The 27,469-nt window shown below is 33.7% G+C and overlaps 1 protein-coding gene across 2 annotated transcripts in view; it reads right to left on the bottom strand.

Moving 5' to 3' along the window:
- Positions 1 to 2,500: 2,500 nt before the first annotated feature.
- SLC35F5 (solute carrier family 35 member F5) overlaps positions 2,501 to 27,469 on the bottom strand; it is a 36,847-nt gene continuing 11,878 nt past the window's right edge. For both annotated transcript variants that reach the window (XM_059394417.1, XM_059394416.1), the window contains 9 exons: positions 24,670 to 24,751; positions 23,933 to 24,020; positions 20,910 to 20,974; positions 18,588 to 18,692; positions 15,198 to 15,357; positions 10,644 to 10,734; positions 6,142 to 6,296; positions 5,545 to 5,638; positions 2,501 to 3,320 (listed from right to left, as the gene is read on the bottom strand). In XM_059394417.1, coding sequence (XP_059250400.1) covers positions 5,563 to 5,638; positions 6,142 to 6,296; positions 10,644 to 10,734; positions 15,198 to 15,357; positions 18,588 to 18,692; positions 20,910 to 20,974; positions 23,933 to 24,020; positions 24,670 to 24,751 — 822 coding nt within the window. In that variant the 3' untranslated portion in view covers positions 2,501 to 3,320; positions 5,545 to 5,562. The remainder of the gene's footprint in view (positions 3,321 to 5,544; positions 5,639 to 6,141; positions 6,297 to 10,643; positions 10,735 to 15,197; positions 15,358 to 18,587; positions 18,693 to 20,909; positions 20,975 to 23,932; positions 24,021 to 24,669; positions 24,752 to 27,469) is intronic.

Consider the following 27,469-nt stretch of genomic DNA (forward strand, 5'->3'; position numbering starts at 1 on the left):
CCATTTAAAAAAAAAATCACACAAACTTAGCTACAAAAATTAAATCTGCAGATATCTCAAATACTATTTATGTATTTCTGTGAATTCTTCCTAAAATATCTAGTAATAGAGAATATTTCAAAAGAAAAGGAGGGAGACATGAAGAGAGCAATTTTAGAATTGCTTAAAATAAAAATAATGTTTCAGGGCTCCTGGGTGGCTCAGTGGGTTAAGCCGCTGCCTTCGGCTCAGGTCATGATCTCAGGGTCCTGGGATCGAGTCCCGCATCGGGCTCTCTGCTCAGCAGGGAGCCTGCTTCCTCCTCTCTCTCTCTCTCTCTCTCTCTCTCTGCCTGCCTCTCTGCCTACTTGGGATCTCTGTCAAATAAATAAATAAAATCTTAAAAAAAAAATAATGTTTCATTTATTTGCTAGTATTATTCTGGAGAAAATATCTTCTAATTAAGTCCTACTTTATCCTTCTTTAAAGATATTTTGTTTCTTCAGCCAGCACACTGAGGATTAGTGCTACATACCTTAGTATCCTGACTTATGAAAATCTTTGGCTTTCAGAGAAGTCATACCTTGCAACCCCAAACTGGCTCTGCATGATTGACTGTGATGGGGATATTGGCATTCTTCCTGAAACGAGGCTGAATACCTTTGAGAACATTCACATTTAACCTTGTGAGCTTACTTCTACAAAAACAGTAAACTTTATTTATCAGCTACTAGGGAAAAATCAGTTTAATGTAAGTAATTAATTACACCAGGCAGATAGAAGCCCATATGTTAATTTCTTTTTTTTATTTAAAGGAGTACGTACAGGTGCACTGCATATACCTAAGGGCTTTTCTGAACTCCAAAAAGCATTCATCTAAGCACCTATAAGGCTACTTCATTTCTCAGTTTTGTTTCAGTAGAATCTGATGTTCATCAAACATCAAGTCTGACAAAACAGCAAACTCCCTTCAATTAAGGTCATAATTTGAAGCATTATTCAACAGTGGAATTTAAATTACATATATAGAAAGAAAAGTAGAAGACTGCAAAAAAGTATCAGAAATCACTATTTGGTCTTTAGATTCAGAAAATATGACTGTAGGCCAACACTTCCTTGAACAGAGGAAGGATATGAGCAGTCACCAGAATGTAACCCTCCCTCCCAACATTTCCAAAGGTTGGCAATATGGTTGCTATGATCTGAGTGCCCTGACACCTACATTTCTGGGAAACCACAGAATGGAAGTAATCCACAACTTCATTTCTTGAGAAGATGAACCCTTAATTACAAAGGTGCAAAAAGGAAGTCCTCAATTGCTTACTCTTATGGCTGCAGTATTCAAATTATATATATATATAAAAAAAATATTCAGACAAATAAAACCTGGGAGAAAAGATAATAGGTAGGTAAGCAAAGCAGCAATAATTCATACTTGCAGTTAACCGATTTAATGATGCTTTCTTCTACAGAGGTTGTTCTTAAACACACACATACACACAAACACAAAGACAAACCAACAAAAAGTCCCAGCAGCCTGGTGGAGGAAGTCCTCTGCATGATCCATCCAGCATGTTAACCAAGCTGAATGAGTCCTGAGTGACAACACCGGGTCTGTATGACACGTGAACACAGAGCACATGACCAACCAAAAGTCTCTAAGTTCAACCTCATCTCCTACCATTTTTGCAGAATAATTTAAAAGTTGAATTCTGCCTTTACTGTTTCAGCTATCTTAGCTTGTAACTTGCTGAAGGTATTGGTGAGCTGTCGAACAGCACAAACAGGAAGTAAAGGTATCTAGATAATAAACCACAACTGAAATTAGTCTTTGAGGAATTGAAATGTTACTTAAGTTCTTTAAAAAAAAAAAAAATTCATTAGAATTGCACTTTTTACATGCCTTTTCCCACTCAAGGTAACAAAATCAGTATTAATTTCAGCTTAATAAGAATTACTGCTTGCACCAAATAGGAGAAGAGCTGTTTGTTTTTTAAACAGAGTATCATAAACAATCTTTTAACACGAAAGTTCTCAGGACAAGCAAAAAGATGGCTAAATTCCATTTTCAACTCATGGTAACACCAAAGCAACTTTAAGATTGTGAATAAGATGAACTGAAGCTAAATACTGTAGAGGGAATTTTAAAAGTCAGAACTGTTAAGAAACTTTGAAGAGAAATGAACTATTCTCACACGACTTGAAAAGGAAATGGGTCTAGATGAATCCTGAGACATGTTCATCCACTGATGTTCCACAGTGAACAGGGGCAGTTGCACAAGAAGTACACCATAAAACCTAAGTTTAATAAGAGTTGTAATTAAGAGTACTTTATATTGAAGCTTGGTAGAGGAAAAATTCAAATGAAATTTTTAAAGTAGAACCTTTTTTTGCCTTCTTTGGTATTTTAGTCATTAATTATTTATTTAGGAAAAGTAGAGGCATCCAGGTCTGGAGTAATTGGGCACATTTATATATGAAAAATAATCAGAAACCAATTAATAGATCTGTCATACACAAATACATATATATAAACATTTTATTTTAATAATACTCTTTATCACTTCAATTTAAATCATTCCATTATGAAAATGTCTTAATTGAAGACAGAATATTTCTTCAAAACTCTAAATTAAGCAGAGCTTTAACCATTAAATTTACAGCAATAGAGCCTTTAGAAATACTTAACTCTTCATTTTACAATAATATTTCCCCTTTAAAAATTTGTCATAGTTTGTCACAGATTTAAAATACAAGGCACCTAATGCTAGGAAAGGATAATACAGTTTATGTAGTGTGATCTTTAAAGTCCCACTAAATTAACATGGACACACTTGCATAAAATTAAGCATTTTTTCTGTGTTGTTAATTTGCAATATTCTACTAAACTCAAAAATATAATCCGTACCTATTATAGGCAGCTTACTTCATCACTTTATCTGTTAAGAAATACTGATCTATATACTTAAATGATTTCTTGAAAACATTTTCATAATATAGGCCAGCATTTAACAAATAATATGTGAAAATAAAGTGTCCAGAACATTAGAATTCTATTCCTTGATTAGTCAAATTATTTCATCAGCTGAATTCCTTGAGATGTGTAAGGCAGGTTGGTCCTTTAGAGGGACTGTGGATTGGAACTTCCTATAACTGTAGTGATATGTACACAGCTACATAGCAAAGTACTTCATTATGAAATGAAGAAAACCGATATGAGGAAAATATATTTTAGAGTTCCAAACAACTGAAACTGTTATTTTTCAGACTAGGCACTGAAACATTTTCTACAAAAACTTGCCAGAGATTGTCTCTTTGCTGCATAATGTTCCATTATCAAGCTAAAAATAAAAACAAACATAAAATCGTCATTAGTTTATAACCGTCACAGCTTTAATTTTCTAGTTACTGCAAAAAGCAAATTATCTTAACATTGAAATATATATCAAACACAGTTTATGTACTTAATAACTGGAACCTGGAACTGGAGGTGAGTACTAAGAACTCACAGAAGGAAGTTCCATACTACTGTTGAAGGCTGACAGCCAACACTGCTTAGTAAGACAGCATAGTAACAGTTTTATTCATGGCATACCCCATCATTACCCCATGGAGACAAGACTCCTGCCACACCTGTCCTTTAAACACTACTGCAGTCCATCTTCACAATCTCCCCTTTATCCAACTCTCACTTCCAAAAATACTGAATCCTTGCCTGGGTGGGGGTGGGCATGAGTGTGAACGTGGGAATAATGAACAGCATACTAGGGAGAGCGTGCATAAATTACAGTACTAAAACGCTTTAAAGAATAACTGTATGGATTTTTTTTTTTTAGCTTGAAGATGGCAAGTAAACATATTTAGTTCCACTCTGTCCCCAAAAGCTCAGGAGACGAACAATAAAGGGATTTTTTTTTTTTAAGGAATAAATCACATGAACAAAGAGCAGAGCAGAGACAAGAAAACAACAGCCAGCCAGATCTCTCTAAAAAGAGGGGTGAAGGAACACCAAAGAACAAGAAAATTAGCTTGGTTTTTAGAAAAAGCTACACATTCAGTTACCCTGCCTAACTTTTCACAGCTTGTCAAGTGCCTCTTCTCCAACCCAGGAGAAGATGTGAGGTTTATTTTCTATAAGGAGTAAATAGAGGGTCTCTGGACTGGGGAAATGCCAGGCACAATCCAACATGACTCAGTTACCCGAATAACACTTATATAATCATAACATTGTAAACACTGCTTATAGATCTATCCAGAATTATACAATAACTACACTGAGATCAGGAGGTGAGAAGGCAGGTAAATTGGGTGGAGACAAAGGAGGGGGAAACTTGAAAGTAATCTATCCTCATCTACCAAAGTGGGAAAATAGACTGATGATGCCTAAAATGGAGAAATCAAGAAATAAAAGTATAAGCAGGATACTTAGAGAGACTGTGTGTGGCATGGGTGGGAAAGCAGGAAGCAGGGATCAAAACAAGAGACTACGAGTTTAAAGTGATTCCTCAGAGTAGGACAAGAGCGAAAGCAGAACAGGCAGTACAGAGTGGGTGGCAACTGCTTTGTACAAGAAATCTTGTAGAATTCTAACTCTGTGAACTATGTGCATGTATAACCATCATAACAATAAAAGCTAGAATAAAAAACTGGTTGACCAAAGAAACCCAGAACCAAGACAATTAGCCCTAGGTCAGAGGTAAATTTACCATGAAGACAATAACAATTAAGCTTCAAAGTCCAATTTGAGTGCAGGGAGTTGACAGTAGCTGTTCAGTGTTCTAGGTGAGCCAGGGAAGCTCAGTGCAATCAGGAAACATTTCAATATAAAAGGGACCTGAAGCTCTCAAATTTCAATAATTTACTGTGATCTCTCACTCTAAATGAATATATAATCACTTTTATACATGCCAAAAATGTATGTTGGATGTATTTCAGGCATTCATTCAGTGAAAGATAAAAATACATAAAAATACATAAAATATCATGTACTCATTTTTCATGTCATAAATATAAGGAAAGATAGTATTTCTTAAAATTTTTTAGGAATGGAGAAATGTTCTTGAAACAGTAAGTGAAAAATCCTAGCCAATCAGGATATACACTATGCTAGTTAGGGAAAACACACACACATGTATAGAGAAAAGACTGGATATACACCAAAATAATACCTTTTTTTTTTTACTTTTATACTACAGGAAAAATATCTTTCTAAAGTGTACTGTTACATAAAAAGATATTCTTAGTATGAATAAAAGTAATAGTTAAACGTTGGATCACTTCATTTGCATAGTTTCAACTTACCAAGTATTTAATACTTGCAATAATCTAATGAGAGAGGGACTACTGTAACCCCATTCCACAAATAAGAAAACTGAGGCACAGACAGGTTAATAACCTTGCATAAGATCACACAGCTAAGTACATGGAGAAGCTAGAATTGGAACCCGGGCAGTGTGACTCTAGAGCTCGTCTTTTACCTTCTAGACTATGCTTCCCTGAAAAAGCTAATTACGGAAAACCAATTCTGTATTTGAGCATTATAGGAATAAAGAAGCTTATACAAACCTGGACTACAGACAACAGCTAACTAGCTCCATCCTCCTGAGAAACACCATGCATAGGAATGAGACTCTCGCACTGTTCACTGTCTTCAGGAACCCTTAAAAAAAAATTATGGTAATAGTTAAGGAAAGCTTTAAAACTGAAAAGAGCTCTTAAAAATTATCTATTCCATTGTTTGATGCTGTGAGATCAGAACTAAAATTAGGGCAAGATTTCTCAACAACTTGCCACAAGTTCTGATTATAGTATGATGCAAAAATAAAAATCTTTTAAAAAAGAAAAAAATGAAAAAATCTGAGGCAGTGTTATCATGTTTTATTATAAATCTTATTCACACCAGTGAACACTTTTTCTACGTTTAAATTCATTACACCAAAACAATAAGCACTTAGGTTTTACCTGTAAATCAAAACATTTTTTAAAAGTAGTTGTGAAGAAACTATCTTACCACCCAAAGTATCTCAACAACTTATTTTACCTGACATAATACATATATAAACAATAATCTTTCAATAATCCTTCATACTAGGCCAGCATATGATTTCCAGTTTATTTAGCAAGGAATATCTTTTTGAAAACTTATATTAGAACCAAACCTACCTCTGAATTCGATGTTTTCTGCATATAAAGGCAAAAATTCTTCTGATTCCCACCATCACAGGATCCCAATTATTATAATGGCATAAGAGAGTCACAATAAAAAATGAGAAAAATACAGGGATAGCGCCTGCAAAAAATAACCAAGAAAACTGCACCTAAAAATAAAAACAAAAAAAAAACCCAAAATTATCATTAAGATAATTTTCTCCTTTAATATAAGTTTTCCATTTATGAAAATTTGCAGGAATAATTTAAAACACCAAGAATACTAAGCACTGACAGTATGTTATTAAGTATGAGGATTCAGAAATCAACGTATGGTTCTTGCTTAAATTACCAACAAAATTATGTCCTGTTTGGGAAAGGGTCTAAAGGAAAGCCAGAAGGCACACTTTTCATTTATTAAGTGTAATACATCCGGGAGCGGAATTACAAAACGTTAAACTTTGTCTTCTACATCATGATGCCCTTTTTCTTTTTTTTTAACTGATTACTGCTGACTTTCAAGTAGATCCTCCCCTTCAGTGTCTAAAGTCACCTTCAAAAACTCACATTTTTAAAAACTATGTTACAGTATGCTGGGATATGTTGTGCTATGTGACAGTGTCTTAAAGATGGCACCAAAAACAGATAAACACTTAAGTGCAACTTTTGCAAACCTTTTATTAACAATTTGCAAAAAATTCTAATCCTGACTCTTAAAACTAGTTTGTTTCTGTAGTAACAAATGAAAAATTTCAAAAGGAAATCATGGCTAAGTAAAATAAAGATGACAAATAGGAATACTTTTACTAAAATGTGAGCCAGAAAAGACAAGCAGCAAGCAGAGCTGATGAAAAGCCCCTCAGATATCATCAAAGCTAAGCCCCCAGTACATCATCTTATCAGGGTTCTCAAGAAAATTAAAAATAATGAGATGCCATAAAGTGAAGAAACGCCATCTAGATACAACAAAGATCAAAAAAATTGTCAAAGAAGGCTGCACTGACTGAGACTTACTGCAACCCACTGGTGTGATCTCCTTCAAATAATGATGAAAATAGTAACTCCTGTCTTTAAAATAGATCAGAAAAACTGTGTTTGCCCTCTTTAAGTGTTAAAAAAAAAAAAAAAAAAAAGTGAGGTTTAGGATCACAGGCAAGACTCCCTCTGGTGGATACTACTTCATTTCATAGGACCATTAGTCAGAGTAATGGGGTTTTATGAGAATATTTTTTATGAGGGACTCACAATGCATAACACAAGAATAATCACTGACAACTTTTACATTGCATGTCCTGCTTGACTGATACACACATGGGCTTTCAGTCTAAGACCCGGAAAAGAGCATTCAGTAAGAGAAACTAAAAAGCCTTCATGCTGTTATCAAATTACTGTTATAACATATTCCAGGAATATTTGCAAGAATATACATAATCAAGAAAAACCATGATATACTTATATGACCCCAGACCAGAAAAAGTATGAAAACTGAAGACTAATGAGTTAAAAATGTAGACAGAATTGATAAGAGTGGCTTCATAAATATTCAGCCTATTTTATAACTGAGTAAAAGCAAACTTTGTAAGGTAGGTAAAACCCTAGTTGACTTTTAAAGACCAAGTTCCCTTGTAACAACGCAAGTTATTTATGTCGCCACATAATAAAAAACTTATAATTTGATTCCCAACAAGCTATGAAGACAATTTTTCACATGAAGACATTTATTATAACAAAATATTGTCTACATTATAAAAAATATCTAAAAACCTGAATATATGTGAATACAAATCTGAATACAATCAGAGATGCTTCCTATTACACAAAATACCAATTAAATAGGTAATGATTTATTTTAGGCATGATAAAAGATATTGATAACTGCTAATTTCAGAAACTATATATAAATACAGTTGGCTATGAAAATCAAAAACCCCGTGAAAGTAGATTTTCCTGTTTTTTATTTATTTATTTTTTTTCCTCCTGGTTTACATAAGAGAGAGACAGAGAGCATGAGCAGGGGAGGAGCAGAGGGAGAGGTAGCTAAGCAGGGTCCCTGAGACCAGGCTGAATCTCAGGACCTGGATCATGACCTGAACCTAAGGAAGCTAAAATGTAAACGGACTGAGCCATCCAGAAGTCCCTCCTGTTTCTACAGCTCTGGGACACACCCTGCCACTTTTTCTAGAAGGTATCCTCTTACCCTCAATTCCCATGCACCAAAAGGCCCACCCCCTACTCATTTAACTGGCTAATTCTAGGTGTGAAGACAATCAAGAAAGGACTGGTTATGTTTTTCTAATTATGCAAACAATTATTTGTTTATTTATTTTCATTTTCCCTTTTCTTCTGTTTTGTCCTATCTTGAAGTATTTGATTAAACAAATTACATAATCATTTAATAAAATTAGGTCCCCTGTGACAGTTCTTTTTTAATCCTAAAATTAACCTTCAATTTTTATTTTTCAAATCTGCAAAAGCTGATGTTTTCAAAATATAGTACAGAAAAATTCATTTACATAGTAGTCTACCAAAATCCTCTAATAACAATACTTCCCCAGTTTCACTAGAGCAAGTTTGGTTGATATTCAAGATCCTGAGATGTGGAAGGATCTCGCTATTATTCAAATCTGTAAAGAACCTAATGATGTGTAACTTTAGTGTTATGTACATTTTATAATATTCACATTCTTTTAAAATTCATGGTACATAAGATAATTCTCAGCTAAGGAGAAGCTGTTTTTAACCATGACAAATAAATAAGAATTCACTGAGTCATGAAACAAAGTAAATATCAGCACAGAATTGTTTAGAATATATATCACTTGGAATATTTTGCATTTATCCTATGAACTGCACAAAGATCTAAAGAAAAATCACTTTAAAATCTGATTCTAACTTCAATATATTATAAGCCTTTGGGCTTTTAAGTATTTCCTCTTCAAATTTTATTAAACCAAAGCACGCATGCACACACACACACACACCATTTTATTACTTAATACTTGGGAGTTCAGGGGAGCCTGGGGGGGTCAGTCAGTTAAGCATCCGACTCTTGATTTTGGCTCAGATCATGATATCAGGGGTGTGTTACTGAGCCCTGTGTTGAGATCAAGCCCTGTGTTAGGCTCCAGTTGGGCATGGAACCTACTTAAGATTCTCTCTCTCTGCCTCTTCCTGCTCATACTCTTTCTCTCTTAAAAAAACAAAACAATGGGCGCCTGGGTGGCTCAGTGGGTTAAAGCTTCTGCCTTTGGCTCAGGTCATGATCCCAGGGTCCTGGGACTGAGCCCTGCATCGGGCTCCCTGCTCGGTGAGGAGCCTGCTTCCCCCTCTCTCTCTCTGCCTGCCTCTCTGCCTATTTGTGATCTCTGTCAAATAAATAAATAAAATCTTTAAAAAAAAACAAAAACAAAAAATCAGGGGCACTTGGGTGGCTCAGTGGGTTAAAGCCTCTCCCTTCGGCTCCAGTCATGATCTCAGCATCCTGGGATCGAGCCCCACATCGGGCTCTCTGCTTACTGGGGAGCCTGCTTCCCCCTCTCTGCCTGCCTCTCTGCCTACTTGTGATCTCTCTATCAAATAAATAAGATCTTTAAAAAACAACAACAACAACAAAACAAAAAACAAAAAAACAAAGTTTGTAAACTTTGAACTGAGTGATAAATGACTACACTACATCTTTTAGTACTATATATACTATGCCTCTTTTCTCCTTGTTACTCCTAGAAGCAGTAAAGAAATTCCTTGCTTCATGCTGTGGGGAGAGATTCTCTTTTCTGTGATGTTACCATTGCCAATGTTTGCCATAAAAATCCCTGCATCCATACCAGGACATCACAGAAGAGGGACAGAGCACCTGCCCTCCTGAGTCCTGACAGAAATGAGCATTTGCTGAGAAACATAATTCTATGTTGCTCATATCTATAATGTTACTGCAGTATTAAGGAATCTTTGGAATTTATCTTAGGAATCAAAATACTACTACTTATATAATAAAATATATCCCATTCCCTATTCTATACCACTGACTTACCAACAAAATGTGGAATAACCAGCTCCCAAACTGGACCAGAACTATATTTAAGATATTGTCCTTAACTTAGAAATTAAGAAAAAATAAAAGTTAAAAATGTATGAGATTATCCATTTCTTTGGTACTTTTTATATCTCTATATAGTAAAGCACCTTAGAGAGGCAGAGCAGGCACCAACTATTAATCATGGTTGTATGGCTTATAATTTAATCATATGTCCTAACTTTCACTTCACTACTCCATTTGAAAAATCCATCTAAAATGGGGGTTACCTGGGTGACTCAGTTGGTTAAGTGTCAGATTTTTTATTTCAGCTCAGGTCACGATGTCAGTGTCATGAGCTTGAGTCCCAAAGGGGCTCCCTGCTCTCAGCAGGGAGTCTGCTTGAGATTCTCTCTCCTCTGCCTCTCTTTCCCACTCATGCTCTCTTGTGCATGTTCTCTCAAAAAAAATTCATCTAAAATATTTAATGAACAGTTTGCCTTACCTTTTGCATACACATGTCAGCTATTATGGACAGAGGTATTGTAAGGCTTAGTGCAAGTGTGCCTATCAATGATGAGGTAAGAAAGCAGCCCCTAAAAAGGAAAAAAAGAAAATAAACATTTCCATATGAAAAAAGTAAAACCACCAAAGAAAATATAGGCATGAAATATCAGGAATAAAGACAAAAGCTTAGGGCAGATTGAGAAGCCATAAAGCAACTAGGATGATTTTTTAAAGTTTACCTTCAAATATTAAAAAATCCAAATATATAAGAATAAAATTTTCAAGTATTTCATACTATTTTCAAAATTTGCTTACACATACTATTCAACATTGGATGTACAGCTTCTATTTCACTAACATTTTTTATACAACTGTCAAAAGAACTCTTATAGTTTTGTAATACCTAGCTAACAAAGAAAATAGCTTAATTAAACTTCAGGATATTACTTCACAACACAGACTTTTAAGAAAGTAGATAGCCCAACTTACGAGTCTGTCAGCAAAGCAAAAATATCTCACTCTCATGAAAATTAAAATAGTCTTCAGATTTGTGTTGCTCTTTTGGTTTGGGTTAGCAATGAAAAGAGCTGATAATTTTTAAAGTATACTTCCTTCCTGTTTTCCTTTTTTGTGGTAATTGTTCTAACCAAAATATAAGTTCTTCATTTTCTTTTCACCTTGAATTTTCAATGTTGGTATCAAATTTTGAATTACCACTCTGGAAAGTTTTATTTAGTTGAAGGGAAAAAATGAAAGGAAGCATTATACCGAATAGGTAAGCCATTTATACAGACTAATAATGTGGATGTATAAAAAGAAAATAGGGGTGCCTGGCTGAGAGCATTCCTGCTCTCAGGGTCATGAGTTTGAGCCCCACATTGCAGGCAGAGGTTACTTACGGAAAGAAAGAAAGAAAGATAGATAGATAGATAGATAGATTAATTAATTATAAGCCAAGATAAAACCATAATGTATATAATTAAGAGACTCACAGAAATTCTAAACTACTAAATTCTAGCTCAGTATATGACAAAATTAATACTGTCCTGCAAAAAAGCCTATCTCTTGATAAAGTGTCACTCAACATTTCAACAGAGGCTATACCATCAGTTCTTATCACTGTAGTAAAGAGAACTCAAGCACTAGTAGTTCCTACCACACATGAGCTGCTCTGTGAAAAGACAGTTCAAGAGGTCAAAAAAATTTTTAATGTGGCATATGTTTTTAGAGATTTATAACACAAAGTACAATCATGAAGAATCTGAAACAAAGTATTAACAAGAAAACTGTTTGACTTACACCAGCTTTTCCCAATTTAGCTGATGGCTGAATCCTTTTGTCATCTATTATCATTTCAGGGACTTACTTTAGGAAATGCTGAGACAAAGAACTAGGTACTATCATTCAACATCTATACAAATGGTACAGGATTTGGGCTTAACAATGCACCTCAGTTTGTTTGTTTGTTTTAAATAAAAAAATCAGTGACAATTCTGTATCTTTAAATTTACAAAAAAAAAAGCTCACAACCACACTTTGAAATCTGTAGTTTACTACTCAGCACTTGGATTATGTAAGATGAAGTTTACTGTTCTTTTTATAGTTAAACATACAATAATAACCCTGATCCCCCGCCCCGCCAAAAAAAGGGAATCATCCTACATGCAGATTATGAGTTGATTTAAATGTATATTTTCTTATGATTTAAAAAGATGTAAGGGGCACCTGGGTGGCTCAGTGGGTTACAGCCTCTGCCTTCAGCTCAGGTCATGATCCCAGGGTTCTGGGATCGAGCCCCACATCGGGCTCTTTGCTCAGCGGGGAGCCTGCTTCCCCCTCTCTCTCTCTGCCTGCCTCTCTGCCTACCTGTGATCTCTGTCTGTCAAATAAATAAATAAAATCTTTAAGAAAAAAAAAAAAGATGTAAAATATATAGAGATAAGCTTCTTAAACTTGTTCGGTTGCCAAGAACACCCAGAATTTAAGGGATGTGTTTGTTTCATTACTGATTGGTTTGCTGCTACTGAGCCGTTACCATTAGTACTCTTAATCACTCGAGTGTCAAAGTATATATGAAAAATAAACTTTCTTGAGATCCTGAAAAATCCATTCTAGGTAAGGATAAACATAGCTTTTATCATAATATAAGACTATGAATGTCCAATTTATCATTCAACAATACATACTCATATACACATTTGGGAAAATAAATAGTGTTCCCTCCATGGGGATTGATAATGCAATTCTCTATCAAAATCTAAAATCCGTATGACTGACTTAGTCTTTTCCAATTACAGGCATTTAACCTGCAGCTTACTTAAGTATACATGCAAAGATAAACAGGAGGATATTCAATGCTACTTTATTTACAAAGCAAAGCACTGGGAACTTAAAATGTCTACCAATAAGGAACAGGTAAAACACATTATATTCTACCTGGTATGTAACATAATGGATTGGAACATAATATACTAGAATACTACGTAGGCTTTAAAAAATGAATTGAACCTAACTGCTGATATAAGGAACAGGTAAAACACATTATATTCTAGCTGGTATGTAACATAATGGATTGGAACATAATATACTAGAACACTACATAGGTTTTAAAAAATGAATTGAACCTAACTGCTGATATGTAAAGATTTACAAAACAATCAGGGAAAAAAAGCAAGTACAAAACAATATCCACAGCAAGTCCTCATTTGTGTGTTAAAAGTAAGACAGATTGGGGGTGGATCAGGAGACTGATACACACTTCTACATGGGTAAAAAATTTTGTAGAAGGTTTAGAAGTTAATAATGGTTGCCTCTGGGAAAAAGGAATGGAGATTTAAAGTGAAAGAGAGAAAACATTTCCTTTTCATTGTATATCCTTTTGTAAACTTTTGTACGTATTATTCTTTTCATTCTAAAAAAGTTAAATTTAAAAAATTCTAAAACATGTTATTTATTTAAATGTAAAGTTTTCTAAAGGAGCAAAAAAAAGCTCACATAGAGAGACTACATGTCACAACTCCTACTTGATCATCCCCTAAAGCCTATATTAAATTCTGCTAAACATAATAAAACTCTCTACTGTATGTTTAATTAAAACTGGAGCTCTCAATAAAGAATGAGCATTTTAATATTTGTAGTTACATAATCTGTTTATTATGAGTCTTAATGTAATAATGTAATAGGCATCATACTTAACCCTTCTCTAGTCTAACGTCCAAAGAAAAATTTAATAATTGCTTTCAAATCTATTACTTTGCCTTGAAATTATCTAATTTAAACTAAAATTCCTAGAAAACATGAACCTGTATTAAAATACAGTGAGTACATAATTAAACTGTAGTAAAAAATGATGGAATATCAACAATCCCTCATGATTCAACAGAGTTCAATCAAAAAACTACCAATAAGTAGTTCTATCTGTTCAGAATCAAGAGTAGAGAGAGGCAAGAGAAACCAGAGAACAAAAGAAATACCAAAATTGATAGCAAAGAAGCAATAGGATGAGAGAGTATACAATATATATTAATACAGAAAATAAAATATGTAAATCTCTTGGCTTAAAAAAATAGCACATAAAATACACATAATGAAAGATGGAAGATTGAATGAATAAATGGATTCTGATATCAAAGTGTTTTAGATCAGTAAAGAAAACTTAAGGACATAAATTAACTATAAAATAAAGTCTATCTTTAAGTGCTACGTGAAAGGGAGTAAGCGTGGAAGAATATCAAGAAAACCGTAATTTCGCTAATTGAGGAGAGGGAAAAGTACAGGTAGAGCATTAAGGAAGTCTTCATGGAAAAGGCTATTTTGTCTCAGTCTTTTGCAAGGGATAACTAGTCAGTGGTCTTAATTTGTGTATCGTAAAATCCATTTAGAAGCTTAAGAGTACAATTTGTGGTGTTTTTTCGGTTCCTATTAGATAGTAACATGACTAACTTTAAAGCTCTGTATTTGAAAGATTTCTTAAATTCCATACATGATATTGTCTTCAAACTATTTTAGGGTCATTACCACACATCAATATATTTGATACAACATTTCAAAACATGTTAACATCTCAAATTAATCAGGGTTACATATCTAGCTCACTTATATGAAAAGTGCTAAGAATAAAACAAAAAAAGTCTATGAACAACCATTCCAAAGTCTCTTAAGTTCCCTAGATTCTCACTCAGAACTCATGTTATTCATATTCAGAATATAAACCTCCATTAGATAATGACACCTTTCATCTATATAACATTCTACTTTTAAAACACTTCTATAAATTTAGATCATTTATATGCATTCATTCATTCAAATATGTATTCAACAAATATTTATTGAGCTCCTTCTACGTATAAGGTATTACTCTATACAGTCAGTGTACAGAAGTTAAAAAACAAAGTTCCTGCTCTAGTGGAGTTAATTTATTAAAGTGTGAAGTGTGTAGGGGGAGAAGGTGCACAGAAGAAGCCATCAGAAGACAAAAGAAAACAAATGCTTAAACTATCCAAAAGTCCATGAGCTGGTATCTAATAAATCATAGGGTATAAATAGTACATACCACAACCACAGGAACTCTGAGAGAACTGTTCCAATAAGGCCGTTAATGATAATGCACATTAATACTACTTTATTGGGGAACTCAAAGTCCTCAAATCCAGTATAATGAAGTAAAAAGAAACCTGGCCATAAGAGCAGCAGATTAAACAGACCTACAAAACCTAAATATGTATAAAAGAGACAACAGTTAGTAACTGAGATTCATTTAAGTTTTTCAAACTTATAATGCTGTAATTAGAAAACATTAGATTTTGCACAAAGAGCTCCAACAGGTTTCCTTAACTGGAACTTCTCTTTCTCTCAGTCAGACATATGGGCAGCTCAACATCGGAAAAAACTGTACTAGCAACTGTGGTCACTGAGTCTTCAAGATTCCACTATTCACGCTGCACAGAGCAACTACTACAGAATAAACCACTAATTCAAAAAGAAAGGTTGTTAACCTTAGCTACTAATAAGTTAGTGACTTCAAACTTAATGAAATAACTGATATATCTGTGTGTATGGATATGCAGCCCAAATTAATTATGGGGAAGTAGACAGTCTGCTCTCTGATTTAACACATATTTATGTTTAAAGCACCTGTGCTATTGCTGGGAATAACGGAGAAGTTTCCAAACCAGATATATTCTTGGTCCTTGCTTTCCAGGGAGCTCATAAGCTAACTGGTGAGATAACATATATACACAAACAGCTCCTCAACTTATGAACTACATGCAGACTATCTGTAAAGGAAGGCTGTAACATTTAGTGCAAAAGTGTGTGCTCTGCAGTCGGACTGCCCTGAGTTCCAATCCCAGCTCCACCATTCACCAGTACTGTAAACCTTATACAAGATGCAAAACCTCTCTTAAGCCTCAGTTTTCCAACCCATAACCATAAAATCACATTTAATTTGGTTACTGGGAAAATTAGATGAAACACTTATACAATATAACACAGTACCTGGCATAAAAAGTTAGTAAAGGTAAACTATTACTATTAAAGAAATGTAAGTTTAATGTTACTACATGTGAATACAAAGACTATAAAGGAAAAATTTACAATTCTATAGTAATTTTTATTGCACTTCCTCTACAGTTGAACATCATAGATCCATTAGGTAACTATAGAGCTTACTTAAAAGAAACTTAAATCACAGTAAATATGTATTTTGTATTTGTTCCTAAATAATAAACTAGAATTTAGGATGCCTAGTTAAATCTAAACAGGACTGGAGTGTCCATTCTCTATTTGCTGCTAAGGACTTAGAACCACCCACCATCTCTGAAGAACTGTCTTGGAGAGCAAACAAGCTTGTCTTTCCCATGAAGTTCCCACCCTGATCAGCCCACCCCCTCTACAGCCCACAACTAACTCATGAAGAATGCACAAGGCCATGCTCATGGCTGAAATCCTAATGGCTCAAGCCCAGAAGGTCTCTGAGGAGTACCTTCTTCTTCACCCTCCTGAAGTGTTATCTGCTCCTTCACCCTCCCCTCTTCCTGTTGCCCCGACATGCCCCAAACTGGGCCAAACCTCAGTTATACATGAGCCCACATGGCTCTTTCTGATTCTCTATCCTGCTTTTCTTACTTCCTTGTCAGTTTTCCCTGCAGAGTGCCCCTCAATAAATCACCCACAAGAAATTCCTGTGATTAACATAATAAATAAATAAATGTAAATGGGGGGGGGAGAAATCATATCCTGCTTCTAAGATACCCAATTTAAGATAACTAGCGATAAAAATAAAAACAAATCAAATGACACATACAAAAGGGACCAAGCTTACACAACATTAAAAAGCTGTAATTAAAACACCAAAATTTGGCATTACCAAAAACCAAATCTAGTTTGGGGTCCCTGAGCTAAATTAAGTCCACAGAATCCCACATAAATTAACAACCTTTAGACCTAAAGACAAAGGTCCCAATTGCTTCCACCTATTCTCCAGATTCTTCAGAATCTGGCCTGCGTATCCTCCTATTCTTCCCTAAAGTGAGCCTCTAGTCCAATCACATAGATCTACACATTGTTCCCTGTTATGCTCTGCTCTATCCCCATGCCTAAAGAACCCTGCACAACCCAATCCTAATGTCTTTTCTGTCCTGCCTATTGTAAGGTCCAGGTCAAAATAATACTGTGTTACATTATATATGAAGAAGACCAATCAAGTTACATGACTGTGTGTACTGTAGTAACAATAAATTGAACAATTTTTCCTGAAGATTGTCAGTCTTAAAAAAAAACAACTCAAAAAATATTAGCATTTTGTTCCATTCCAAGTGGAATTTTCTATGACTCTAAAATAAGGCATCACTAAAGTTACCTTCATACTTAAGGTATATTAATTGAATTCCATATTTAAACTTGAATGATCACTTGGTCTGGTAGCTTTCCAAATGTTTTGTTTCTGTTAATCATCAGGTGAAGATATTCAAACACTTTTTAGCAGAAAAATATTTTCTACAAATTAAATTATAATGCAAAAGCCCCCAAAACAGAACTGTTTTAGCTGAAGCAGCAAAAGAGTCTAAGAACCAGAACCATGCGTGCAACTCTACTTCCTCTCACCCTTCACAGGATCCTCTGCAAATCAGTTTGAAAGCTACTTATCCAGTCCAATTTCCTCATTTTGCAGATGAGTATGAAATAAATGAAATTAGAACAGCCATATTCCTGGTCTCCTGATTCCCTATTAGCTGTACTTCGAACTTTCATCACCAGGCTTTTTTATCTAGTGATACTCAGGTATCTTTAGGAAGACATCTACAGATATCTAACAGAGAGCACAAGTTTTTTACTGAGCTAATACAAGGCAAGGGAAGAGCTTATAAATCATATTAGGTATTTTATTTACCGAAATTAAGAACTGATGCTAGAAACTACAATTGGGTAATTTGAAAATCTTTATCATAAAAGAATCTATATCTTAAAGTGCAGTGGTAAGCCTTTAAATGGCCCTTGACTTTAAATGAACAGTACATAGACTAGAATGGTATTATATATATAATTGGGAGCAGTTTCTCCAATCTAAACCTTCTAACAATTCAAAAATAGCAAAAGGTGTAATACAGCAAGTATATTCTTACATGCCTAAAACAGTGTAATTCTATCATAGCAATGAAGAAAATATCTGATTCAAAGGCTAAAGACATGAAAGCAAAAAAGGCATTAGGAGGAATTTCTTTCTTTACCTCACACTGAGGAAACGAGCATTCCATCACAGGTGCAAAATAATGCAGGGCAAGGTATGAGAGAAACACTGAGACTGGACTTCATAATCTTTAAAATCTGATGGTTTTAAAGAATTATATGGAGAAGAAGAGAAAGGCTTCTTTATTCCCTCCAAAAACAAAACCCTAAGTTAATCATTCAAAGAAAGTAGCCTCACAGGTAGACATATTCTTACCAAAGAACATTGGAATATCCAACTTGTCTTCTCTGTCTACTTTTCTCTTAATCATAACAATATAGACAGCATAGAGCATAGCTCCAACAAGAGACCAAATGGAACCTGTAAAAATCAACATAATGAATTAATGCATTTGTTCATTAACTCATTCAACACACACTTATTTAAAACCTATGTGTCAGATGTGATTTCAAGAAGTACACAAATATGAAAAAATAAAAGTAATCCCACCTCCCTCATGCCCTTCAAGAGTAGAGGAAGAAGTTTAACGAGTGAACAAATGCATGCAAAAACATCCAATGATCTAGCCAAACATGCATGATATAATATTAAAACTCATATAAGCAACACTTTGTTTCTAAATTCTGAAACGCAACTTCATATTTTCCCCTACATAAACAATTTCACCTGACACTGTCTGGCATAACAATGTTTCCTTCCATCTCTAAGCCACTGCTTATACAGTCCTCCCCACTGTGACCTATCATCTTTATTACATATTCCACTACCATCTTCAAAGCCCAGTTAAAATTCCCACTTCTGCCACAAAGCATCTCCCTCTCCTCCATGAACTTCCATCCTCCTTGTCTTCTATTTTAGACCACTTAATACTTACATGGTTAGTATAGGATTATTTATTCTCTAGTGGTTTCATTTTATAAATCTAATGATTAAAATCAAGAACTCCTTGAAAACTGCAAACACATTACTTATACTTTCTATTGTTCTAAAATATCTAACATAATAGAAGGTAGTATAGGCATAATAAATATTGGTTCTCTGAATAATTAACTCATTCTCAAAAACATTTTGGTAAGTCCTTAAAAATAGCTAAATTAATGTGCCGTCTGGCAAGTGACCACATTTAATACTTTAATTATCCAAAAGTCCAATGTTTTATTAAATCTATTTTTAAAAATTATTCTAAAGCATTTTTAAAAAGCAAAAAGAAAGCCTATCAATAAAAATCTCACACATATACAACAAATACGTGTATTGTTTTACATATACAAAGTAGCTCTGGCCGAGAAAGAGGTGATACAGTTCAAGGCATGGCTCACTGGGCAGTGACCAGAGATGATTTAGAAAGCACCGTTCCATTCAGTGAACTTCAAATGTCTAAACAAAGTATCCAGAGGGAAACCATTAAGATGGGTTCTGATTATCTTTGCTTTTGCTTAACCTAAACAATGGATCAAAACTGAGTGTTCACCTTAGAAGTAAATTTTTAGACAAGAAACATGAGTGAATCACAAAATTAGTGAGTATAAGTGTAACAGAAACAGAGTATTTGCATAGTCTCAATGTATCTCCCCACAAGATGCTTATTACTTACAAAGAAAAAAATGTGTAACTTTACACTGGAGCAACCTAGCATACACTACCTTAAAATTAACTAGTCACTAGTACCGGGACAACACCATGTGCCTTCTGATATGGTATGTGGATCAGGACAATTCTAATATTACTTCCATGGCATTCTTACCAAAATACTGTATTGTATTCTTACCAAAAATACACAACATAAATTTAACCATAAAGACGTATCACACAAACCAAAGTGAGGAACATTCCACAAAACAACTAGACAGTATCCTTCAAAAGTGTTAAGGTTATAAAAGACCACCACCACCACCACCAAAAAAGACTGAGGGGCAGTTCCAGACTAAAGGAAACTAAGGAGACATGAAAACTAAATGCAACAAGTGATACTGTACCAGACATTAGTGGGAAAAATGCTGAGAGTTAAAAAGGATATACATACAGACCAGATAATTTAATTATAATCAATGTTGGAGTGCTTGGATAGCTCAGTTGGTTAAACAGCAGAGTATTTGCATAGGGATAATAATATCAGTTTGGGTTCAGGTCAGGATCTTACGGTTGTGAAACTGAGCCCACATCAGACTCAGCATTGGGCATGGAGCCTCAGATTCCCTTCCTTCCTCTCCCTCTGTCCCTCCCCAGGCCCTGTCTCTCTATAATCTTAAAATATATATATATATATATTTATATATATACACACACACACATACATATATATATATATGATAGTCAATGTTAATTCCTGACTTTTATAACTATACTTCAGTTATGTACATAGTTAGCAGAGAATGTGAGTGAAGGCTATATGAAAATTCTGTAAACTATTTTTGAAATTTTTTACATTATTTCCAAAGGAAAAGTTAAAAAAAGACCATGTTAGTGCCTGACCTCTGTATGTGTGTGTCTGCACACACATGCACATAAAGACATAATGACATGCACAAAATTTTCTTGTATACTCTTAACAAAAAGAATGCAGAGTCACATACTTACCTATTGTATCTCTTCCAGCAGATTTTTCAGACCCCGACAAGTTTACCAGCACAACACCTCCAATGCTATGGGAATAATAGGATTACTGATGAGCAAAACAATAAACTCCTTAAAAAGGGATAATAATAAAGATAAAAACTATTTACAAGTGATCTAGACTACTCTCAAAACTGGGCAAAACTACAACTGCCAAAGAATTTAGTGATTTAATTAATATTCGAACAATATGAACAGGACAGAATAAGTGCTATACTTGTATTCATTTAATTCTCACAAAATGTAGAAATTACTTTATAATAAAGGTATTATTGCTACTACCATTACCATTTTACACTTCAGAAAACAAATGCACAAATATACAAAGTAACCTGACCAAAATCACATAGCTGGGACTGAAACTCAGCCAGTCTGCTTCTAGGTAAGTACTTTGACTTCCTATGCTACCTGCTCTTTTCAGTTAACCAATTTGTCTACCCTCTTCCAAACTTTTTTTTGAAGATATACATATAGTATATCCATGCACATCTTGCAATAGCACTAAATCTTGCCTACTGATAAAACCTAAATTAGCAGTAAAATTCTCCTTAAATGTTTAAATGATTAATTAATTAATGGATGATAAAAGGCTGAATTAAAGATGTAGAGAAATCCGAGATCATTCATTCACTCAGTTGTTATTTACTGAAAAAAATTTTCAAGTTATTATTTACTGAGCTAATCACTGTGTTACAGGAGCAAACAGAACAGATGTAGTTCCTGTTCTCAGGGAGCTTATAACTATTGTCTATTTCTATGGCTCTTGTAATTGTACATATTTTTAAAGCAGATAAAATAGTGTTAACTTTTTTAAAAGCCATTCTAATTCTTTAACTACTATGCAAAAAAACTAAGTGACACAGGAAAGGAATATTAAAAACATTTTTTTTTTGCCTTATGGAATTATATCATCCTAAGTCAAATCTAGTGCTTACATTAAGTATTTGTGTCTCTCAATTAAATATTTTAATTTTCTGTTAAACAATCATTGTTTAAATTCAACTATTATTTATTGAGCACCCACAACATCCTAGAAACTAGAGGTTTCAATTCCATTTAGATAATAATAATCACAATGACTAACTATATTGAGCACCTACTATACATCAGACCCTGTTGCTAGCACTTTTAAAGGTTTAACTCATTTAACACTCGTAAGAATCCTCTGAGACAACTCACTAGTATTCCCAACTTACAGGTGAGGAAACTGTGACACAGTGAGGCAAGAAACTTGCCCCAAACCACAAAACTAGTAATGATGGAGACAGGACTGAATTCCAGAGAGCTTAGATGGGGAACACCCGCTTTTTTGTCTCTAGACTGATAATGTGAGACTTTTTAGCTTATCAGATTTCCTTCAAAATTGTTGCTATGTCAAATTCTTTTTATAACCTCAGAAACTGAATCTCATTGCACAAGACTACTTCAAAACAAAGTATAATCAATGTTCAATATAGTATTAAGAACATGTAATAAATATATTAAATATTCTAAGTAATAATTTTTCTAGACCACAGGTCAAGCAAACTTCCTCAAAGGAACAAACAGTAAATATTTTCGGTTTGCAGACCATATAGTCTGTTGCAACGGAACTATCATTATGGTGCTTAAGGAGCCATAAATAATACGCCAACAAATGAGAACGGATATTCCAATAAAACTTTAAGAAAATAGGAATCAAGCTAGCCTTACACTGCTGACCCCAGTTCTAGATCTACTTTAATGAACTCTGTCAAAATTTACAAAGTCAACATTTTAAAACTATTTCCTTCTTTTTTAAAACTTTATATTAATACAGTAAAAAGAAAAGTTAAAAATTGGCATGAATTTTTAATAAAGTTGAATAAAACCTCATTTACTTCCCCAATATAAATCTATCACATTTCCCTAATACACAAATACGTTTGGCTAAAACAATTAGTCAATCATGCAATATGATAAACTTCTATTGGTCATAAAATCTAAATAATAAATTAGTTATAGTAAATTAGTCAACCAGTCTAACCTTGGAAACTACCATGATTATATCAATAAAGGAGAAACACATCAAAATAAGAGTACCTCAGTCCCCATTATAATAATTTTTTACATACATTCCCTCTGAACTTAAAAACAAGTCTGGAAAGTAGATACTATCAACATTTTCTCACATAAGGAACCCTCTTGGAGAATTTAAGGGAACTGACAGAAACAAAGAACAAAGCTCTGATTCAAACCCCGCTCTGACAGCTAGGAAACATTACTTTCTCTATTAAATCATTCTACTACCTTCTCTGATTCCTGATTTTTTTCCTCAGTAAAACAACAGCTTTACCAAACTGACACATCTTTTTTGAGTACTGCTGGTAAGCAAAGCCCTAGGCTAAACTGTTGGTGGCAAAAATAAGTATAAAACAAGGCAGTGGCCTTTAAAGGTTTATAATCCACAGAAAAGTAAGACAAACACAAAGTTACATAAAAATAAAAGACTTAAATACAGTTATTGACGATACTGATGATATACAGTAATGCAAAGTTGCCAAATGATTTATATAGAAAATAACTGAAAGATCACTTGAGGCTGAGCCAATCAAGAAAGACTGCATATTTGACTTTCAGAAGTAGAAGTAAAACCCAAAACAAAAACAAAAAGGTAACTTGTTTTAGGAAAAGGAAAAAGGAACTTGGAGATAATGAGGATCAAGCTGCCACATTAAGTTAAATGTAAGCACCAGTACAATACATAGTATTATACCATCTGTCCTCCCATGAATGGGAGCGCCTTGGGATCCCTCCCTCCAGTTACTCTCCCCAGGAACACCTAGAAAACTAGTCAAAGATGTGACACAAGCTGAGTAGCATGCTGTCCATATAAAACCTTCTTTTATTTTTATCTTTCTCTGCCTATACAGTACACTATAATACAAACTATCCTATGTCACTATCAGAAATTTTTTAAACATTACATTTTTAAGCAGAATTAACTAGCTATTACACTATATTCTTACCTTAAAATTACAGCTAATAGTTTAGAAAGAGTAAATCTATCTCCACTGTTACTTGGAAACATTGCAGCAAGAATTAAGGTAAAAAGTCCTACAAGGAAAAAAGATACATCAGTTTAAATACTGTCAAAAATAGCCTTTAAACTAAACCATGCTTATTTTAACCACGCTTATTTTAACAATATAGCCCCGTTTACTTTAAACTAGTAAAAGAGTGAAATTGGGCACTCAGAGTAACATTATGACCTCATCATAGTCAAGCATATGTGCTCAGGTTAGTTTTATAGCTTCAAAAATACTTTTCCTCTCCCAGATTTGGAAGGTAATTCAATTTTTTAAAATAAAACACCTTTCATAAGGTAAATTATGGCTCTGAAATAAGCAATTACATTTAGTCAAAGGGTCTAGAAAAAGATCTTCAGAAAGAATGTGAAAGGAATGACTATAATATAAAGAACTAGCCTATAAAACTTTAATGTTTTTATATTAAAAAAAAGTAAAATAACCAAAGGAATATAAATAGCACAAAGCTGCAGCATAAAATCACCGATATTATATAGTTACAATACACTAATGTACATCAGAATGAATGTAATAATTTATAAGATAAAAATGTGTATATGTGTGTGTGTATATATATATTAAAAAGAGAGTGTATATATATAGCCGAATATAGATAGATAGATATAACAGAAATAGATTTTAATTTATAATGTAGATTTTAAAGACAAGTTTCTTACCAGAAGTTGAGGACAAAATATTAACTATAGCAACTTGTGTGTCTGAAAGTGCTTCTTGATATGACAAATTTGCCAGAAACCACTAAAAAAAAAAAAGAAAACAAAGTGAAACCTAATGAATGACATGCTTATATCTGTCATAATTTATAGGTCCCTCTTTTACCCCCCTAAATATTTTATCATAAGAGCTTCTAGAAGTCGTCTTCTATTGAAAAGTCACTGACTTAAAAAGAGGGCATTTATAATTAGATTTAAGATCTTTGCTATTCAATGTCCCTTAAGAAATTAACAACAGTTTGTTAAAATTAGCATTCAGTTTTTTAAAAAATAAGGGTAAAACTGAATCAACTCAACTTTAAAATTTGCTTTATCCAAGAATTTCTAGCATTCTACTAAAGTTTATTTAAACAAAATTTAAATTTGGAGAAGTTCTCAAATATTAAAATATGTACAGACACTTCAACGAAGCAACAAAGAAATATGATCTTAGAGCATTACTAAAAGGTAGCAGATAGCTGAGTTTAATAGATTCCATTTAGTCTACACAGTACTCAAGGCAAAAGCCAGAGTAAAACTATAGCAAAGTCATTTTGATGGCACCTGTAATCTTCCGACTTCCCAGATAACTTCACTGGACTTTCTAAATAAGAAAATGAGGTAGCAGTTGCTAAGATGAGCAATATCAAACATATATGAAGTGCTAGAAAAAAGGTAGAAGATTCTGCTTTTAATTATCTTTGGGAGATCTATCTACAAGAACAGACAATAGATACAAGGTGATAATTAGCTTTCTTGACTCACTTTCCTTACCACTTTAACACATAAATACTGTGTTCATTTTCAAAACAATCTCACTGGTCTCAGCTAATGCACGATAAAGAAATAAAGACAGATCATTCAGGTAGCAGTCATTCAAAAATCATAAGAAAACATCATTATGTAGAAACTCTTCCTAGAAAGATCTTCCTATCCTACACTTCTCCCCATTCTCTGGTTCTCAAACCTATGGCACTCTCATGACAAAATTAGACCCATCCCAATTACCTTCCAATAAAAATTAACCTTACAATGTTTCCCTTCACTATTCCACAGTTGAGGAAACCACTTAGTAATAAATAATACATCACAAATAATTTATATATTTATTTCATGAGTGGTAAGTTATTTTAAAATTATCATTAAAAATATTCTAGGTAAACATTTTATGACCTAAATTATATTCTACAGAGAAAAATTAAAACATCATAAGCCCTCATGAGATAAAATATATTCAAGGAGGACTGGCAAATACAGGAAGTATTAACTCCTGCCCTGCACTGCACAATAAACTAGCCACTAGCTACATGTAGCTACTAAAGAACTGAAATGTGGCTAGACTGAATTGAAATGTTTAGCGACTAAAATTGAAATAATAACTGAAACTGAAATGAAATGGAAACTGAAGTAGAAAGGAAATGTTTAGAATATTTAGTACTAAAAAAATAAAAACTATCTCATCAATAATTTTTATATTGATAACATACTGAAGTATTTTACATACAGTGGGTTAAAAAAAACATAGTATTAAAATTAACTTCACTTGTTTCTCTTGATTTCTCTTTTAAACATTTTAAAAATTTATTTAATGTTTTTCTAATTGTAGAAAATTTTAAAAATACCTATGACCCCTGCATTTGAGGCTTGTATTTCTGTTGAACAGCACTGTTCTAAACCTTATCAAAGCTTATCACTCTTAAGTTGGGTTTCCAAAAAGCTATATACCTGGACCATATTACTCTGACTTTCTACAGAAGTGCCTTTAATAAAGACTAACATCATTTCCTACTCTTGTAACTTACTAAAGTTTTTTTTTTTTTTTAAAGACTACTGAAGGTGGAACCATCCAAGTGCACACCAAAAATGAATAAACAAAATGTGGAATATCCATATAGTGATATGGTATTCACCCTTTGAAAGAGAAGAAAGTTCTGACACATGCTACAAGGATGAAGACTTTATGCTGAGATAAGTCAGTCATAAAATGAAAAACAGTGGGGTGCGGGGGTGGCCCAGTCAGTTAAGCAGAGAGCCTGCTTCTCCCTCTGCCTGCTCTGACAAATAAATAAATAAAATCTAAAAAAAAAAAAGAAAAGAAAAAACAATGTATGAGCCCATGCACACGAGGTACTCAAGAGTAATCAAATTCATAGAGAAAGAAAGTAGAATGGTGGTTGTCAGAGGCTAGGAGAGGTAAGAAAGGGGAGTTATTTAATGGATATAGAATTTCAGTTTTGCAGGATGAAAAAATGTTCTCTTGATAGGTGGTTGTGATCTTACCTAATGCTACTGAACTATACATTTAAAAATGGTTAAAATTTTAAAAAAGTTAAAATGGCAAATTTTATATCATGTATATTTTACCACAATTTTTAAAAAGGCTTTTTATATGCACATATGTATCTGTAAATCAGCATGCTATATGGAATAGTACCTATGTATTTATGTAACATTCTCAGAGTTGTGAGTTGGAAAAAAGTTTGCTTTATCCAATGAAGGGAAGTATTTTCTTTTAAATAGGCAATAAGTTGTGTAATTCAGGACGTTTTTCTTTTTGCCTTTCCTTTTACCGATTTGCCTAGAGATGAATTGTGTGCTCATTCAAAGTAGCTTTCTTCCTCTTAATCGGAGTTCCTGATATAATCATCCCATTCCACACCCAGGTTCTTTCAACCACACACACACACTACTCATTTAATCTCTTATCTTTCCCCCTTTGTCTTTAACTTTTACTATATAGATGCTTTTATTATTCTTCACCTCA

The sequence above is a fragment of the Mustela nigripes genome, chromosome 3, assembly GCF_022355385.1.
Source record: "Mustela nigripes isolate SB6536 chromosome 3, MUSNIG.SB6536, whole genome shotgun sequence".
In the NCBI taxonomy this organism is placed as follows: domain Eukaryota; kingdom Metazoa; phylum Chordata; class Mammalia; order Carnivora; family Mustelidae; genus Mustela; species Mustela nigripes.